Raw genomic sequence first — 19,239 nt, forward strand, 5'->3', positions numbered from 1 at the left:
GGTCAGAGAGGTCTGAGGGGGAAGGAGTTTAGCTCCATCTTGTCTCGCCTGCGTTCTGAGAGGGAGAACATCGCCAAGACCAAGACCCACTACTGGCACCACAGAGAAGAAGTGATGAAGACCCTGGAGCAGAGGATGAGACAGGGGACCACAGACAGTGGTGGAAAAGGTACTCTCTTTGTTTTTACTTAAGTAAAAGTAGCGATACTGCAGTGTAGACATACTTTGTTAAAGTCAGAACATCTGAATTTACTTGAGTAAAAGTATGAATGTATTGGTATCAAAATGTGCTTAAAGTACCAAAAGTGGGAAGTACTCATTGTGCAGAATGTCCCGTTTTCAAATGTATAAAACTCTTTTGAAAATAGCAGATCTACAAGCTCACAACTGCGTCGCACACACAAGTTTGTGCATTGTGAGCTTGTAGATCTGCTATTTTCAAAATGGCCAAAATGTATATAGGGCTGAAGTGGTTAATGTATGTTTTGTAATATTAATCAAAATCTACAAAGTAACTATTAACTAAAGTTTTCAAATAATTGTAGTGGAGTAAAAAGTACAATATTTGCCTCTGAGATGTAGTGGAGTAGAAGTAAAAGTACTGAAAATTGGAAATACTCCAGTAAAGTTAAAATACCTCAAAAGTGTACTTTAAGTATAGTCCTTGAGTAAATATACTTAGTTACTTTACACCACTGACCGCAGACAGCCAGCTGGAGCAGAGGATGAGACGGGGGTCCACAGACGGCGGTCCCACCATCATCTCCACAGAGCCCAGGGCCAAAGACAAATACTCAGCACAAGGTACAGTCATTCATTCAAAAGTATCTCTGGAAGTTCAGGGTCTGTATTATTCATCAAGTTAGAATAACTTACCCATTATTTTCAGTTCAAAACTTTATTCCAGACACACAGGGGCTCCATAGAGTAATAATCATCAACATCACACAACAAATTAACCCTTTAAGACCTGAGGCCGATTCTACATGTCTCCTAAATCCCAATAGTTTTCTGAAAAACCTATGTTTCTATATCAGTGGGGCTCAATCTTTTTCATGTCAAGGACCCCCAAAATTATATGTATTTGGCCACGGACCCACATCAAAATATTTTGTTCCAGGGACCCCCAGAAGCAAAGATTTGAGTTAAAAATGTTCGCTTTAAAAATATATATATTCAGAAGATTTGCACACATTTTCACGATTTTTCAAAAATAGCAGATCTACAAGCTCGTAGCGCGGCACTCGGTGCCGCGCTATGAGCTTGTATATCTGCTATTTTTGAATAGCCCAAAGTGTGAAATAATGCTTTTTTAGCTCAAATCTAAAAATGACACAGTTCCAGGTCTTAAAGGGATACTTCACTTTCGGGCCGGGGACACATTTAAAAAAAATATTAAAAATAAATGAAAAAAGTTATGGAAAATTCATGGCCCCCTCACGACACGCAGTGTCCTACTAATGTGTGAGGGGGCCATGAATTTTCCATAACCTTTTTCATTTATTTTTAATATTTTTTTTAAATGTGTCCCCGGCCCGAAAGTGAAGTATCCCTTTAACACATTGAATGCCAATCGCGTAGATCTACGCGAACCTATTTAAAGCCGCAGCGTGCCAGTCGCGTAGATCTACGCGAACCGCCGATTCCCATGTTAATCGCCCAAGGTGCACTTTCCGAATTTTTTTGATCCATTTCCGTTTCCGGTTTTCGGTCGGAAACGGAATTATTCGGGTTCCGGTTTTTTCGATCGTATCCGCTTCCTGTCTGGGATCCTGTTTAAAACTCGATTTTCTCGGTTTGTTGTTTTTCTCCTCGCTGATCACTGTTTAGCGTGTATCGGCTGTAGCTTCAAGATGGCGGCTCGCATTTGGAAACTGTTTTCGCTGGACGTTTCTCACGGATCCGCTGTGTGTTTAGAACCAAATGAACGCGCACTTTTAACTTATTTAGCGAGGTCTGTGGCGACATGATAAAAACAAAAAAACAACAATAAAACGCTGGCACTGGTGAGTACATTATGAGATTAAACTCTGGCATGGAATGTGTTAATGGGTTAAAACCTGGAACGCATCTGTGTGTCATTTTTAGATTTGAGCAACAAAAAAAAAAACATTCTTTTACACTTTGGCTATTCAAAAATCGAGAACATTTTTGTAAATCTTTGAATGTATATCTTTTTAAAGCGAACATTTGTAACTCAAATCTTTGCTTCTGTGGGGGGTCCCTGGAACAAAACATTTTGAGATGGGGGTCCGCGGCCAAATACATATACATTTTGTGGGTCCTTGACATGAAAAAGTTTGAGAACCACTGACAACATATGTTTTAAAAAAAAAAAAAAAGATTTAGAAGACATTTGTAGAACCATAATGGATTAAGAGAGCCTCACATGTGTGGATTCCACATCAAGTCACAAACAAGTGACTGCATGGCACTATGCCATCAGGGGCCTTAATATCCTCAGGGCATCATCGTATGCCACCTTAAGCCTCCTCATGCTACCCTTCTTGTATGAGCACCACAGGAAGGCTGTATACATGGGAGTGCAGAATGCTTTAAAAAGTGCAACTTGACAGGATCAGAACACACACTGAACCTGTGAAGCAGCATATTGGCCTGGGCATAAAGTAGATATCTCTATCATCATGGAGATTATCAGTGAAAATGTAGCCAAGGTACTTGATTTCCTGGCACACAGATAGACGACTGTCACATAGGTGAAAGGCTGCGAAAGCCAATTTGTTGTCCTCATGGCTTCTCACTATCATGACACTACTCTTTTTTGCATTATAAATTATGTCATGATCATTGCCATAATGTGAGCACACTTTCAATAGCTGCTGTAACCCTCCACTGTATGGACAGATACAACAGGAGTCAAAATCCCCCCTTGACGAACACCATTGCTAACAGAAAAATGGGCAGATGTAACAATACCCCATTTAACCTGCATTTTCTGATTTGCGTACCAAAACACCAGTATACGTACAATGTGCTTAGGTATGCCTCTGTCAAGCAGCTTCTGGAACAGTTTGAAGGGGTTATATCTGTCAAAAGCTCGAGACGCATCAATAAAGCATTGGAAAACAGTGGAATTGTGGCTACTGTAGCTGGCAATCAGTTCTTTAAGTGCAAAAATGCATAAGTCTGTGCCGTGTTTCTTTTTAAATCCAAACTGGTTATCTGCAGTCAGGACAAACATTTCAAGACGTACAAACATGATTCTTTCCAATACTTAGGAGACGATGCTGGCCAGAGCGATAGGTCTATACTTATCAATTACTTACTTTACTGCCATTTAGCAGACACTATTTTTAAAATAAGAATTTGTCCTAGTGACTTGCCTTGTTAAATCAAGGGGGAAAAAAACATATATATCTATCTATCTGTATGACTGGGTGAATTGTTGCGGAAAATGGGGAGTGACTCTGCAGTTCTGACCTGTCTTTATAGTCTTTGATTTTGAAATGGATAAAATATGAAGTAGGTATTATTCAGAGTGTTCTGTTAAATATATAAATAAAAGGCTTCCGGGGGTGAAATTCATGGAGTGGGTGTTGTGAAACTTTTGCCACTCACAAAAGATATACAATTTAACTTTAGTTTTGTTGAACAAGTTACCTAGTATTACTTTAACAGTGTGTTTGGGAAGAGATACGATAACAGAAAACAAATCTTTCTTTCAGTTGAGAGTTAGACCGACATTCAGTGAGTGAATGAATAAAACCTATGACTGTAAAAGCTGATAATTATGGTTTGGTTAATTCTCTCTTTGATGTGATGGACAAGCTCCACTCAAAACCCAAACATATGATTGTGTAAAAGCTACAAAGGATGGAGATCCAGATGAATAGAGAATTCTCTCTTTGATGTGATGGACGAACTTCACTCAAATATCAAATTGTGCTGTTTTATGCTGATGTGCCACTGAAAACGTAGCGATTGTCAAGCTACTCAGCTACATACAGTAGTAAAAAATATATATATATATATAGCTTAAACTATTCAATCCGGAAAAGTATCTGTAATTTTAGATCTCTTTGGCTATTCAAAAATAGCAGATCCATTTTAGAAATAGCGTGACAATTTGTGCAAATCTTTTGAATATGTATTATTTTTTAAAGCAAACATTTGTAACTCAAATCGTTGCTTCTGGGGGTCCCTGGAACTAAAACATTTACAAATGTTCGCTATTAGCGAGATTACAGCCCTAAAAACTCATCTTTCTGGAGGCCATAAGAGGAGGTAGTACCAGTTTCCCGGTACGACCCCCCTCCCCTTTTTATATATTTTTTATTGTTCATGCTTTTTTTTGTACATAGTGGTATTTACATAGAGGTATTTTTTCTTTGTATTTTTATGTTGATTTTTGAACTGTTTGGTTGCTACTATATATGTCTATGAAATGAATACCAAGGACCCCAACGGAAACAAGTCCGCAAGGACTTTCTTGGTCGGACCTTTTAGACAAAAGTATAATAAATGTAACTGTGTTGTTTTACATTCCTTTTGCCTAATAAAAATTGCAATCAATCAATCAATCAATCATTACCTTGTTACTGACCACTTGTTGAGACTCATTAGGTAGTTTTACATCTAACCTGTCCATCTAATCTACATTAATCTGTAACTCTGAACTTTAAGCTGATTCAGTCTGTGTTTGTTATTGGCCTCTAAGCCACTCAGTGATCCACTAACTGTGTGTGTGTGTGTGTGTGTGTGTGTGTGTGTGTGTGTGTGTGTGTGTGTGTGTGTGTGTGTGTGTGTGTGTGTGTGTGTGTGTGTGTGTGTGTGTGTGTGTGTGTGTGTGTGTGTGTGTGTGTGTGTGTGTGTGTGCAGCCTCTCAGAGCAGACCTCAGGCCAGCGGCCCGCCGTCTCGTCACGTGACCCAGGTGGTCTCTGGACCCCCTCCTCCCCCGCTCCATCAGGCCAGGACCCCCCAGCCAGCGCCCAGGACAAAGACCACGGGACCCCCAAAGACCTCCTCCACCCCCCACAGCTACCGGACCACCACCCCCAAGTATGGATCCATTAATCATGATCTATCTGTTCTCATTATGACTGTATACTGACCAGTGGTGGAAAGTAACTAAGTACATTTACTCAAGTACTGTACTGACCAGTGGTGGAAAGTAACTAAGTACATTTACTCAAGTACTGTACTGACCAGTGGTGGAAAGTAACTAAGTACATTTACTCAAGTACTGTACTGACCAGTGGTGGAAAGTAACTAAGTACATTTACTCAAGTACTGTACTGACCAGTGGTGGAAAGTAACTAAGTACATTTACTCAAGTACTGTACTGACCAGTGGTGGAAAGTAACTAAGTACATTTACTCAAGTACTGTACTGACCAGTGGTGGAAAGTAACTAAGTACATTTACTCAAGTACTGTACTTAAGTACAATTTTGAGGTGCTTTTACTTTACTGGAGTATTTCCAATTTTCAATACTTTAACTTTTACTCCACTACAATTATTTGAAAACTTTAGTTACTTTGCAGACATAGATATATTACATTATAAAACATACATTAACCACATTAGCCCTGTTTTATACCTATAGCCCTGTTTTATAACCATATTTGAAAATAGCAGATCTACAAGCTCACAACGCGTCGCATTGCTATTGTAGCTATTATTGTAATTCCTTTAAAGGGATAGTTCACCCCCAAAATTACTTTTTTTCTATGGATTAGTCAGTAGTCACTCCATGGAGACTTGAATTCTTGAACACACTACATTGTATCCATTAGAACACAGGTTTTTATTCCTGAAAATGATACATTGTAGACATAAGACGATATGACTCCAACAACACTCTTTTATTTCTTCTCCTCCAGGACGTCACCTTTCAGCTCAGAGGACGAGTCTGAGGAAGACCAGATGGACGAGGAAGACGAGGAGGAGGAAGAGGAAGAGGAAGTGCCACAGAAACGGCGCCATGAGGAGCCGTGGGGCAAAGCCCACCAGACCAGACCGCTACGGGCCAGAGGGGCCAAGGCCGGTCCGGGGGTCCCTTCCTCCAGGCCGGGGGTCCCTTCCTCCAGGCCGGTGGTCCCTGCCTCCAGGCAGCAGACCCAAGCCAAGCAGCAGGTAAGCCCCCCAGACTACCATAAGCAGGGGTGCACATAACGGGTGCGCACGCGCACCCAAAATAAATAATGCGCGGCACATCAGACGACGAGAGGCGCTTTTGCGTACCAACAGCTGGGACAGGAATTTCCAAGCTTTTATTTTTTAGCAAAACTAAAAAATAAAAGCCTGGAGATCGAGGCTAGGAATTTACTTCCTGAAGCCACACTCACACAATCACGCTAAAGCACGCGTCGGCCCCATGTACAGCCATTAGGCGCAGGGGGGGAGGGGACGCATGCTGCACGTGATTGTGTGAGTGTTGCCTCGCATCCTGACACACAGACACGCTGCGACTCGCAGCACGCTGCACGCAGCGGCTGTTAGAGGCACTCGTCACCCATGTTGAACGCAACATATATGCAAAATATGCCGTGAAAGTCCCAATCTGGAGGATAAAAGCAGCGCAGCACAGGGCACCAACCTTTGGGAGGTTCACCAAACGGCGTGGAGAAAAACGGCGGAATTTGGAAGCAGAGCGTCCTTTTTTTCTCGCGCATCATTAGGGGGTCCCTGCTTCATCTCTCTCTCAGCTAAGGGGTCCTTTTGGCCTGAAAAACATTGATGAAGACCCCTGGTTTAAGTTAGATCGTGTTTTACCCTTATTTATTTTACCAAAATCAAATCAAACCAAACCCCTCCCCCTCCTCTTTCCTCCTCCCTCCAGCAGGCCACGCCCCCCACCGCCAGGGCCCCGGCGGCGGGCGTAGTGACCCAGACGGCGGTCACCACGTTAGAGAGCGCAGAGGAGTGGTCTGATGTCAGCGAGCTGCAGGAGATAGACCCCACACAGCTTCACGGCTACCAGCATCACCATGACAACACGGACAGCAAGAGGGGCGCTGCTAAAGGTTAGGGGGGGGGGGGGGGGTGTGTGTGTGTGTGTGTGTGTGTGTGTGTGTGTGTGTGTGTGTGTGTGTGTGTGTGTGTGTGTGTGTGTGTGTGTGTGTGTGTGTGTGTGTGTGTGTGTGTGTGTGTGTGTGTGAAATGTTGAATTATCGTACCGGATGATTAACACATTGACCGCCAGAGGTTAATCTCATAATGTACTCACCAGTGCCAACGTTTTATTGTTGTTTTTTGTTTTTTTCACGTCGCCATAGATCTTGTTAAAATCCTTAAGATTGAGCCGTACACGGTCTGTTTACATCGGCGACATCTCCCTGCGTGTACCAGTCCAAACCACGTGTCAAACGGAGCCGCCATGTTTGAGTTCTGACCGTTTATCTTAACATGGGAAATGCGAGGATGAAAAACTACATGTTTACAGGGGCTTTTACAGGGGTTTGTGTGTACGACTTAGAATGGAGACAGACGGGAAACAAAAAACGGGATCGCACTTCCGGTCGACTTCGGGTGGTGTTACACTGAAAATGGTCCCCCTAGAAAATTGAAAAAAAAAAAAAAAATCGAAAAAAAGGAAAAAGCACCACAGCCCGTAGGCTACGGGATCGGCGCTTAACCGTTGGATTTAACGGCCCGTAGAACTACGGGCCCGGCGGTCAATGTGTTAAGGCCTGAGGTTCCAATTCTACAAAAGTTTAACCGTTTAGAAAAAAAAAACGTTTGTTGCTATGTCAGTGGTTCTCAAACGTTTTCTTGTCAAGGACCCCAAAATGTAATATGGCCGTGGACCCCCAGCTCAAAACAGGTCGTTCCAGGGACCCCCAGAAGCAAAGATTTGAGTTAAAAATGTTCGCTTTAAAACGCACATTTTCAAGATTTTTCAAAAATAGCCAAATTGTAAAATAATGCTTTTTTTTTTAGCTCAAATCTGAAAGTGACACAGGATGCGTTCCAGGTCTCAATGGGTTAAAATTATCGTATTTGAAAGAAACAGCCAAAAATATAATAGAAATCACACGTGTCAGTACGTCATTTCACAAACAATTGCTTATTTAGTGTAAGAAACGACCTGGTCTGAGAGAAACTCCTACGTGACAAAAACGCATCACATTCAGTGTTTCCCCTAAAGCCAGAAGCTGAAGGTGTGGGGGAGGTGTGGGGGAGGTGTGGGGGAGGACGCGCGTCACGCAACTAGTGAGCGACCAAGCCCCCCAGAACCCAGTGGTTGCATGGAAGCGCATTGGACATGCTGGCCATTCGTAGGTACTGCAGCTAAACGGATGGGGGCCACTGCACAATGTACGAGCGAAAAACGGTTTCAACCAATGGGCTCGACTCACGAGCTTGCGCACGGGGCCGCGCCCCTCTGTGACGTATCAGAACGTATCACAGTGGGCCCCCAATAGGCCACGCCCATCACACTTTCTAACCCGGAAGAAGGGGTGAATTGGCCCCGTGCGCTGGGTGAGCAACTCAATGCAAGTGGATGGGAGGGGATTTGGGGTGCCCTCTCTATTATTTTTAACTCTATGTGAGTGACCCCTTGCCTGGGGTCCTAGTGTTGATTTTGACGGCAAATTCATAGTCTTTTGAATCAAATTCCATTTAGTTTTAGTCATATTTTAGTCATCTGAAACGTTTTACCGTTAGTCTAGTTTTAGTCGACTAAATATCATAAGATCATAGTCGACTAAATCTACAGTTGATTTAGTCGACTAAAATGTATGTTGGCGGTGCCTTGATGGGGTCATAATGGATGATTTTACACTTGGTTGTATACTGAAAATAGCCGATCTACAAGCTCACAACTGCGACGCGTTGTGAGCTTGTAGATCTGCTATTGTCAGAGCGCAACACCCGAGCTCAACCAAACATAAAATGACTTGTCTTTTAGTTCTACTGGATCTCTTCTCCACTAGATCCTCACTGACATTTTAGTCTGTTATATATGTTGACGAAATGTCAATATATTTAGTCATAGTTTTAGTCATCATAGCTTAGTTTTTATTTAGTATTTATTTAGTTTTTGTCAGTGTAAAAAAATTGTTGTCATAGTTTTGGTCGACTAAATCCACACTGCTAATAGTCCTAATATTTTCTAGGTTGATGGCTGACCCTCAGGCCTCCATAACGCCGTCTTTTCTGTTTTCTGTTATCGTGGGGAAAGAAAACAGCCGATCGACAATTGCGGCGCGTTGAGAGCTTGTCGATCGGCTATTCTCCTGTGAAAGCTTTCCCCACAATACTGATGCTGTGCTTTAAAGTGGTTGAAGCTCCCAGGTGTCAGCAGATACACAACCATGACAGTGGTTTGGTCCAATTTATTTATGTTAACGTGAAACAATTCACTGACTAACTTTACATACTTTAAGAAAAGATTCTCGAACCATCAACGTTCTCCTAAAATAACTGCTGTTTTTGGAAAATAAACCTCTGCCCCAAATTTTTCAAATTAGCTTTTTATAGCGCCACCAGGAGGCCGCTTTTTGCAAAACACATTTCTTGACAGTACTCCTACAGATTTTATCCAAACATCACGCAAATCAATACACAGTATCTCTATAGTCATGTGATCAACACGGATCTGTCCAATTTTCCATATTTCATCCTGATTGGCTAAGGTTGGCTTCCAAAGTTTGCAGGATTGGTCCGTTTTCAACAAAATGCCTCAAATCATGAACGCAGCTTGCGATTTCCGTGAGATTTCACACGCACATTCCCACTAGGCCGAGGAAGAAATGCCACTTGAAAATGTTCAAATCAACCTCATGGTGGCGCTATAAATGGACGATTTGTGTTTTTAACTATAACTGCACCGATCTGCATGAAACTTTGCACGCACACTCCCTAGAGGCCAAGGAAAAACAACTGACCTGCATTTTTCACATTTGCCTTTCATAGCGCCACCAGGAGGCCGACTTATGTAGAACACATTTTTTGATATTAAGCCTTCAGAATTTATCCAAATTTCACGCACATCGGTACACATGATCTCTATAGTCATGTGATCACGATGGATCTTTTACAATTTTCATATTCCATCCTGATTGGCTAACATTGACATCTAAAGTTTGCAGGAGTGGCCCGTTTTGAACAAAATGCCACAAATCATGAATGCAGCGTCCGATTGTGGTGACACTTTGCACGCACATTCGCACTACATTGAAGAACAAATGCCACCCTTTTAACATTGCCCTATTATAGCGCCACCAGGAGGCCAATTTTGCAACACTTTTCTTTTTTATATTACTCCTACAAATTCAAACATCATGCAAATCGGTACACATATAGTCAAGTGATCAAGATGGTTCCGTCCAATTTTTCATATTCCATCCTGATTGGCTAATTCCGAACATTGCTGCCCCACAATAACCTACCTGACCTGGCGGAGACCTGTGCTCCGAGGAGCACTTTTTCTAGTCTTATACTTCTATTCAAAAATAGCAGATCTACAAGCTCATAGCGCGGCACCGAGTGCCGCACTATGAGCTCGTAGATCTGCTATTTTTTTATTTATTTTTTAAGCAAACATTTTTAACTCAAATCTTTGCTTCTGGAGGGTCCCTGGAACAACATATTTTGAGATGGGGGTCCGCGGCCAAATTCATATCATTTTGGGGGTCCTTGACACAAACGTTTGAGAACCAATGATTATAGAAACATACGTTTAAAACAAAAAAACTGTTAGGATTTAGAAGACATTTGTAGAATCCCCCCAGAAGCAAAGATTTGCATAAAAAATGTTCACTTTAAAATAAATATATATTCAAAGATTTGCAAAAATGCTCATGATTTTTCAAAAATAAAGCTGATCTACAAGCTCATACTATTTTTTAACAGCCAAAGTATAAGGTAATGGTTAAAGTTGTTAAAATCTGTGTTGCAGGACAAAGCGTCAGTGAGCTGTGTTTCCTTCATGTTGTGTCTGTGTTGCAGGACAAAGCGTCAGTGAGCTGTGTTTCCTTCATGTTGTGTCTGTGTTGCAGGACAAAGCGTCAGTGAGCTGTGTTTCCTTCATGTTGTGTCTGTGTTGCAGGTCAAAGCGTCAGTGAGCTGTGTTTCCTTCATGTTGTGTCTGTGTTGCAGGACAAAGCGTCAGTGAGCTGTGTTTCCTTCATGTTGTGTCTGTGTTGCAGGACAAAGCGTCAGTGAGCTGTGTTTCCTTCATGTTGTGTCTGTGTTGCAGGACAAAGCGTCAGTGAGCTGTGTTTCCTTCATGTTGTGTCTGTGTTGCAGGACAAAGCGTCAGTGAGCTGTGTTTCCTTCATGTTGTGTCTGTGTTGCAGGACAAAGCGTCAGTGAGCTGTGTTTCCTTCATGTTGTGTCTGTGTTGCAGGACAAAGCGTCAGTGAGCTGTGTTTCCTTCATGTTGTGTCTGTGTTGCAGGACAAAGCGTCAGTGAGCTGGCCAGGGTAGTGGAGAGGCAGGCTGCAGACAGAGGACAGAAGAGGCCAGCAGGGGGCGGCAGCGTGCTGCCGGGGAGGAAGGACGTGGTGCAGGAGCTCATGGTGAGGTTTGGCATCAGCGTTGCCAGGTCTGCTTATTATAAGCCACGCTGGGCTTGTTTTTATGTTTGTTTTTTTAAACGATGTATAACGGATGACTTTGCTGTAACGTGTGTCTTCAGTACACAGACCTGGAGGACTGCAGCGATTGGCTGACCTCCTCTCTGGAGGATGAAGGTTCCAAACCCCTGAAGAAGACTCTGGAGTCCAGCAGCACCAGCGTGTGGGGAACCTCTACGGGGAACAAGGGCCAGAGATCTGGTGAGTCCTACAGTCACCTCCCATACAGCACTGGATCTCAACCTGTGGGTCGGGACCCTCAGGGGGGTCCCCACATGATTTGGGGGGGGGGGGGGGGTCCCCAGATGACAGTAAAGTAACAATTTAAGGACTTTTTAGACCTTTTTAATACAAAAAAAAAAGAAAGTAAATAAATGAAAAAAGACCATTACTGCATCAAAAGACAAAAGTAATCAACAGACTACTATAAAAACGTGGCCAAATTGTCAAATAATATAAGAAGCAAACATTTTGAAAATAGCCGATCTACAAGCTCACAACGCCTCGCATTGCGAGGCGTTGTGAGCTTGTAGATCGGCTATTTTCACAGTTTTTATCTGTGGAACCGAGTCAAACTAAATGTAATGCCTCAACTCAAACATGATTATCTTGGGGGTTCCCAGTTGAAATATGATTATTTTGGGGGGTCCTCGGTTCTTACAGCAGAGGTCTTGTTTTTCAGGCCAAGGACCCCTTAGCTGAGAGAGAGAGGTATTAGCCCCCCCCCCCCCCCCACTACATTGCATACAATTATGTTGCAACCTTTTTCATAGTTTTCATAGATTTCCTAGAGAGCTTGTTGTGTGTGTTTGGCTCCTACACCAAACCTCTTTGTGTTTGGCTCCTACACCAAACCTCTTTGTGTTTGGCTCCTACACCAAACCTCTTTGTGTGTGTTTGGCTCCTACACCAAACCTCTTTGTGTTTGGCTCCTACACCAAACCTCTTTGTGTGTGTTTGGCTCCTACACCAAACCCTCTTTGTGTTTGGCTCCTACACCAAACCTCTTTGTGTTTGGCTCCTACACCAAACCTCTTTGTGTTTGGCTCCTACACCAAACCTCTTTGTGTTTGGCTCCTACACCAAACCTCTTTGTGTTTGGCTCCTACACCAAACCTCTTTGTGTTTGGCTCCTACACCAAACCTCTTTGTGTTTGGCTCCTACACCAAACCTCTTTGTGTGTGTTTGGCTCCTACACCAAACCTCTTTGTGTTTGGCTCCTACACCAAACCCTCTTTGTGTTTGGCTCCTACACCAAACCTCTTTGTGTGTGTTTGGCTCCTACACCAAACCTCTTTGTGTGTTTGGCTCCTACACCAAACCTCTTTGTGTTTGGCTCCTACACCAAACCTCTTTGTGTTTGGCTCCTACACCAAACCTCTTTGTGTTTGGCTCCTACACCAAACCTCTTTGTGTTTGGCTCCTACACCAAACCTCTTTGTGTTTGGCTCCTACACCAAACCTCTTTGTGTTTGGCTCCTACACCAAACCTCTTTGTGTTTGGCTCCTACACCAAACCTCTTTGTGTTTGGCTCCTACACCAAACCCTCTTTGTGTTTGGCTCCTACACCAAACCTCTTTGTGTGTGTTTGGCTCCTACACCAAACCTCTTTGTGTGTTTGGCTCCTACACCAAACCTCTTTGTGTGTGTTTGGCTCCTACACCAAACCTCTTTGTGTTTGGCTCCTACACCAAACCTCTTTGTGTGTGTTTGGCTCCTACACCAAACCTCTTTGTGTGTGTTTGGCTCCTACACCAAACCTCTTTGTGTGTGTTTGGCTCCTACACCAAACCTCTTTGTGTGTGTTTGGCTCCTACACCAAACCTCTTTGTGTGTGTTTGGCTCCTACACCAAACCTCTTTGTGTGTGTTTGGCTCCTACACCAAACCTCTTTGTGTGTGTTTGGCTCCTACACCAAACCTCTTTGTGTTTGGCTCCTACACCAAACCTCTGTGTGTTTGGCTCCCACACCAAACCTCTTTGTGTTTGGCTCCCACACCAAACCTCTTTGTGTTTGGCTCCTACACCAAACCTCTTTGTGTTTGGCTCCCACACCAAACCTCTTTGTGTTTGGCTCCTACACCAAACCTCTTTGTGTGTGTTTGGCTCCTACACCAAACCTCTTTGTGTTTGGCTCCCACACCAAACCTCTGTGTGTTTGGCTCCTACACCAAACCTCTTTGTGTGTGTTTGGCTCCTACACCAAACCTCTTTGCCCAAAATAGCCGATCTAGGTCAAGGTCACGACACCTCTCAGCGCAACAACATCATTCATACTGTATATATTATATTAGATTTATTAGATATTATATTAGATATTTATTAGATAGTATAGCTAGTTTATTAGATATGTGATGCTACCTGACAATTAGTTGACCTTTTAGTGAAAAAGCATATATCTGTATCGGTTGATATTGGAATCAGAAATTAAGAGTTGGACAATATCGGGTATCAGCAAAAAAGTCAATATGGAACATCCCTAAATAAAACCAATACATAGCATTGTGTTGGCATGGCAACCCTGCAGTATATGATGTCATCATCTCTCAAACCTACAGTATATGATGTCATCATCTCAAACCTACAGTATATGATGTCATCATCTGTCAACCCTACAGTATATGATGTCATCATCTGTCAACCCTACATTATATGATGTCATCATCTGTCAAACCTACAGTATATGATGTCATCATCTGTCAAACCTACAGTATATGATGTCATCATCTGTCAAAGCTACAGTATATGATGTCATCATCTGTCAAAGCTACAGTATATGATGTCATCATCTCAAAGCTACAGTATATGATGTCATCATCTCAAAGCTACAGTATATATGATGTCATCATCTCAAAGCTACAGTATATATGATGTCATCATCTCAAAGCTACAGTATATATGATGTCATCATCTCAAAGCTACAGTATATATGATGTCATCATCTCAAAGCTACAGTATATATGATGTCATCATCTCAAAGCTACAGTATATGATGTCATCATCTCAAACCTACAGTATATATGATGTCATCATCTCAAAGCTACAGTATATATGATGTCATCATCTCAAAGCTACAGTATATATGATGTCATCATCTCAAAGCTACAGTATATATGATGTCATCATCTCAAAGCTACAGTATATATGATGTCAACATCTCAAAGCTACAGTATATGATGTCATCATCTCTCTCCACAGGTCTGACTGAAGCAGGAACAACAGGAAGCACTCTGAAGAGCAGCCTGGTGTCCCTGAGTGACCTCAGTGACTCTGAGGACATCTAGCAGGGACTGTGATTGGTTGATTGAGTACTTAATTAGTCAGGAATGTAAACGGCACGTGGTACAGTCAGACATTAAGACTAAAAGGAAAGGATAAAGGACCGTTTCCGATGGGCAGAGATTGACGCGCATAGTAATTAATTTTCAATGAGAGGCGGGCGATTATTTGGGACGCGCGGAGAATTTGAAGGGCGGAGACGCAAGCGGGCGTGGCCCGTGAAATTCTCCTGTTGGTTTCATGCACACAAAACACTATGTTGTACAAAGGAGAGAAAGGGGAAAAACTGTGGCTTTCGATGGGGATTAAAATCTATCCTTGTGGTCTCCTGATAGATGATGTGTCAGGCTAGTTTGGACCATCTTTTAATGGAAGGTGTCTGGGCATTCTCCACATGTTGGTGGCAAAGTGGTAGAATTCATCATTTCCCCCATATTTGTTCTAAATTTGGGTTTTACCAGAGCGCCCTCTGGTGTTGTGAGTGTCACTCTCTTTGGAGAAGTGAGCGACAGCGGTATGGAGTCCACATAAACATCTCTGAGGACATTTAGGGGACAGTAGAGTCCACACAAACATCTCTGAGGACATTTAGGGGACAGTAGAGTCCACATAAACATCTCTGAGGACATGTAGGGGACAGTAGAGTCCACATAAACATCTCTGAGGACATTTAGGGGACAGTAGAGTCCACATAAACAGCTCTGAGGACATGTAGGGGACAGTAGAGTCCACATAAACATCTCTGAGGTCCCCAGAAACAAAGATTTGAGTTAAAGATGTTTACAAAAAAAATGTGTATTAAACAAAAATGTTCAAGATTTTTCAAAAATTGCAGATCTTGTAGATCTGCTATTTTTGAACAGCCCAAAGTCTAAAATAATGCTTATAGCTCAAATCTAAAATGACACACAGACGCGTCCCCGCTTTGAATGGCTTAAAACCACTTAAACCCCATATCGTTTGTTGTCGGGCAGAAAACCTCTTATCTCCATATTAAACTTTTAGTGTTTTTTCATAAATTAACGTCCTATTTGATCACACTACAGCGTCACACAAAAGCATCAAAAATAGCAGATCTACAAGCTCGAAAACGTGGCGCGAAGCGACGCCTTTCGAGCTTGTAGATCTGCTATTTTTGATGCTTTTGAATTTGAATCATGAAAAGTAAGAGTTTTGGACATGAGGTTTACACCCGAAAAGTTGACCGGCGTCCCCCAGGGCTCTATACTTGATCCGCTCCTTTTTTTCCCCTCAACACCAAACCTCTTTGCCGAAAACAGCCGATCTACAAGCTCCCGACGCGTCACAACACGACACATTGTGAGCTTGTAGATCGGCTCCAGAACAGGGACTCTTTAACAGACGTCAAGATAAAAAATAAATCTTATTATATCTGAGCAATTTTGCACAAATACAGATGTTTAGTTTATGATATAGTTATCTAATATCTGTATTGATATGAGATAGTCATCAGTGTAATCTATTACAATAGAAATTATTTGTGTGCCAGATAATTGGTTAGACTGAATGCACCTTGTGGTTATGACTGAAATTACACCTTTTACCCCTTCAAGACTGGGAACACATCTGTGTGTCATTTTAAGATTCATTTGGGCTGTTTACAAATAGCAGATCTACAAGCTCGAGCTTGTAGATCTGCTATTTTCTTTGAAAAATCTGGGGAATTTGTGCAAATCTTTGAATATATGTATTTTTTAAAGCGAATTTTTTTAACTCAAATCTTTGCTTCTGGGGGGATTCTACAAATGTCTTCAGATTTATGTGGAAAAAAACGTATGTTGCTGTAATATCAGTGGTTCTCAAACCTTTTTCATGTCAAGGACCCCCTAATGTATTTGGCTGCGGACCCCCATCTCAAAATATGTTGTTTCAGGGACCCCCAGAAGCAAAGATTTGAGTTAAAAATGTATATATAGATTCAAAGATTTGCACAAATGTTCAAGTTTTTGTCTTTTTCAAAAATAGCAGATCTACAAGCTCGTAGCGCGGCACCTACGAGCTTGTAGATCTGCTATTTTTTGAATAGCCAAAGAAATCTAAAAATGACATGACATGTTCCTGGTCTGAATGGGTTAATTAACATTAACATTTTCTTCTTGTGCCAATAAATCTGTTTGTTTATCTTTTACATCTCGTAATAGTTCTAGTGTTTTTTTATACTGAACATGTTTTAGAAAAATCACTTATTTTTATGTTGAATGAATTGTTTATGATTTTGCACTTGAGGTACCGTTGTAGAATTGTTCTTTTTTTTTTACACAAACTTTGTAAAGCCTTTATGTTGTTATAGAAAAGTTATGGAACATATTTATACCAACAATAAAATAATGTACATTCAATTCATTTTGTGTGGAAAACGTTCACATTACAGTTATGGCATAGACAAGTGTGTGTACGCATATATTTAAAAAGAGAGGGAGGGGAGGGGGGGGTCGCTTATCCAATAACTTGTTTCACTCATTCTTCCAATTTCCTTTCCATCACTGAATTCACACTATAGCCATGCAAGACATTTTTTACTTAAGTAAAAGTATCAACACTGGAATTCAAAAAGTAGTCTGGAATTCAAAAAGTACAAAAGTATAGGCATAAAAATATGCTTATAGTACCAAAAGTAAAAGTACTCATTATGCAGAATGTCCCATTTCACAAGTTTTCAAATGTATAAAAATCTTTTGAAAATAGCAGATCTACAAGGTCACAAGAGCTTGTAGATCGGCTATTTTCAAATGGCTGAAGTGGGTAATATATGTTTTGTAACAATAATCCAAAACTACAAAGTAACTAGTAACTAAAGTGTTCAAATAATTGTAGTGGAGTAAAAGTACAATATTTGGATCCGAGATGTAATGGAGTAGAAGTAAAAGCATTGGAAGTTGGAAATACTCAAGTAAAGTACAAATACCTCAAAATTGTACTTAAGTAAATATACTTAGTTACATTCCACCACTGGGTGAGAGTCGGTGGTCTCATTTCAGTTAAATAACTTGTATTACCATCACAGATTGCAATGAAAATGTATTAACTCAATGAGTCTAATGCAAGAAAAAAAAAACGTGAGAAAAGTTATAGAAGAAACAAATCTTCACATTTAGAGGCTATTATACCAAAACAAGTCAAAGGCAATAAAGAGACGCAAATGTACAAATGTAAATAGACATTCATTCATTGCATACTTTATTACTCAGATATGTAAACAGTACAGAGGTACAGTAAGACATTAAAGCTAAAAGGATCATACAGAAAAATCCCGGGGACTTAATTGTTTCCATTGTGGTCCTATGTATTCAATTCATCAACATGGCATAAACAAATTAACATAATAATGCATGTCATCAACAAATACAAAACACTATATTATGTACAAAGGAGGAAAAGTTAAAACGAGGCAGTGAATGACACATCTCTATAGGAATTCAAATCTACTGCCCCCTTGTGGTCTCCTGATAGATGTTTTGTTCCTAAAAAACATTGTTACACATCATTTAACCTTAATGGACGGTGTTGGTGACAGACTATTAGTTTGTTCTAGATCAGGGTTTTTACTACATCGCGGCGGATCCCTCTAGTGGTGTGTCTGTGCGTGTCACTCTCTCTGGAGAAGTATTTAACCAGATATGAGGGTTTTAACCATTAAAACTGGGAACGCATCTGTGTTACACTTTAACCTTTATTTTATACTTTGGCTATTAAAAAATAGCAGATCTACAAGCTCATAGTGCGGCACCGAGTGCCGTGCTATGAGCTTGTAGATCTGCTATTTTTGAATATTTGTGCAAATCTTTAAATATATATGTTTTTTTAAAGCGAACATTGTTAACTCAAATCTTTGCTTCTGGGGGGTCCCTGGAACAACATATTTTGCGATGGGGGTCCACGGCCAAATACATATCATCTTGGGGGTCCTTGACATAGAAAAGTTTGAGAACCACTGATATTACAGCGACAAAAAACTGTGAGGATTTAGAAGACATTTGTAGAATCCCCCAGAAGCAAAGATTTGAGTTACAAATGTTCGCATTAAAATATATAATCAAAGATTTGCAAACATGTTCATGATTTTTCAAAAATATTGCAGTTATACAAGCTCATAGCGTGGCACTGAGCTTGTATATCTGCTATTTTTTTAATAGAAAAAGTATAAGATAATGTTTAAGGTGGTTAAAATCTAAGATGGCATATCGTCACCTTGCTAAACTAAAGTCTTTTGAGGAAAATGGTATTTTTGCCTAAGTCAGCTTCTCATGACACTGCAGGCGCCACCTCTGGTAAAATCTCCTAATTGAAAAGGTTCATGCTGATCACTCCCCTTTTAGTAGAATTGCCTCCCTAGCGTGACTTAGGCCAAAATAGGCAAATTATTTACTGATTTGGGCATTTCTTTGGCTTTT

General features: G+C 41.2%; 2 protein-coding genes across 4 annotated transcripts in view; both read left to right on the forward strand.

The window, feature by feature from the left end:
- Nucleotides 1-15,882, forward strand: part of dzip1 (DAZ interacting zinc finger protein 1) — a 47,469-nt gene extending 31,587 nt beyond the window's left edge. For 2 of the 3 annotated variants that reach the window (XM_080417994.1, XM_080417996.1), the window contains 8 exons: nt 1-169; nt 706-804; nt 4,840-5,020; nt 5,844-6,096; nt 6,803-6,986; nt 11,368-11,489; nt 11,609-11,747; nt 14,747-15,882. In XM_080417994.1, the coding sequence (XP_080274120.1) occupies nt 1-169; nt 706-804; nt 4,840-5,020; nt 5,844-6,096; nt 6,803-6,986; nt 11,368-11,489; nt 11,609-11,747; nt 14,747-14,832 (1,233 nt within the window). In that variant the 3' untranslated portion in view covers nt 14,833-15,882. The remainder of the gene's footprint in view (nt 170-705; nt 805-4,839; nt 5,021-5,843; nt 6,097-6,802; nt 6,987-11,367; nt 11,490-11,608; nt 11,748-14,746) is intronic. The other variant, XM_080417995.1, reaches the window with a different exon arrangement.
- Nucleotides 1-19,239, forward strand: part of LOC308077337 (uncharacterized protein) — a 396,397-nt gene that overhangs the window by 296,150 nt on the left and 81,008 nt on the right. The window lies entirely within an intron of this gene.

Source organism: Gymnoscopelus braueri (assembly GCF_963280865.1).
Source record: "Gymnoscopelus braueri genome assembly, chromosome: 21".
Classification (NCBI taxonomy): Eukaryota; Metazoa; Chordata; class Actinopteri; order Myctophiformes; family Myctophidae; genus Gymnoscopelus; species Gymnoscopelus braueri.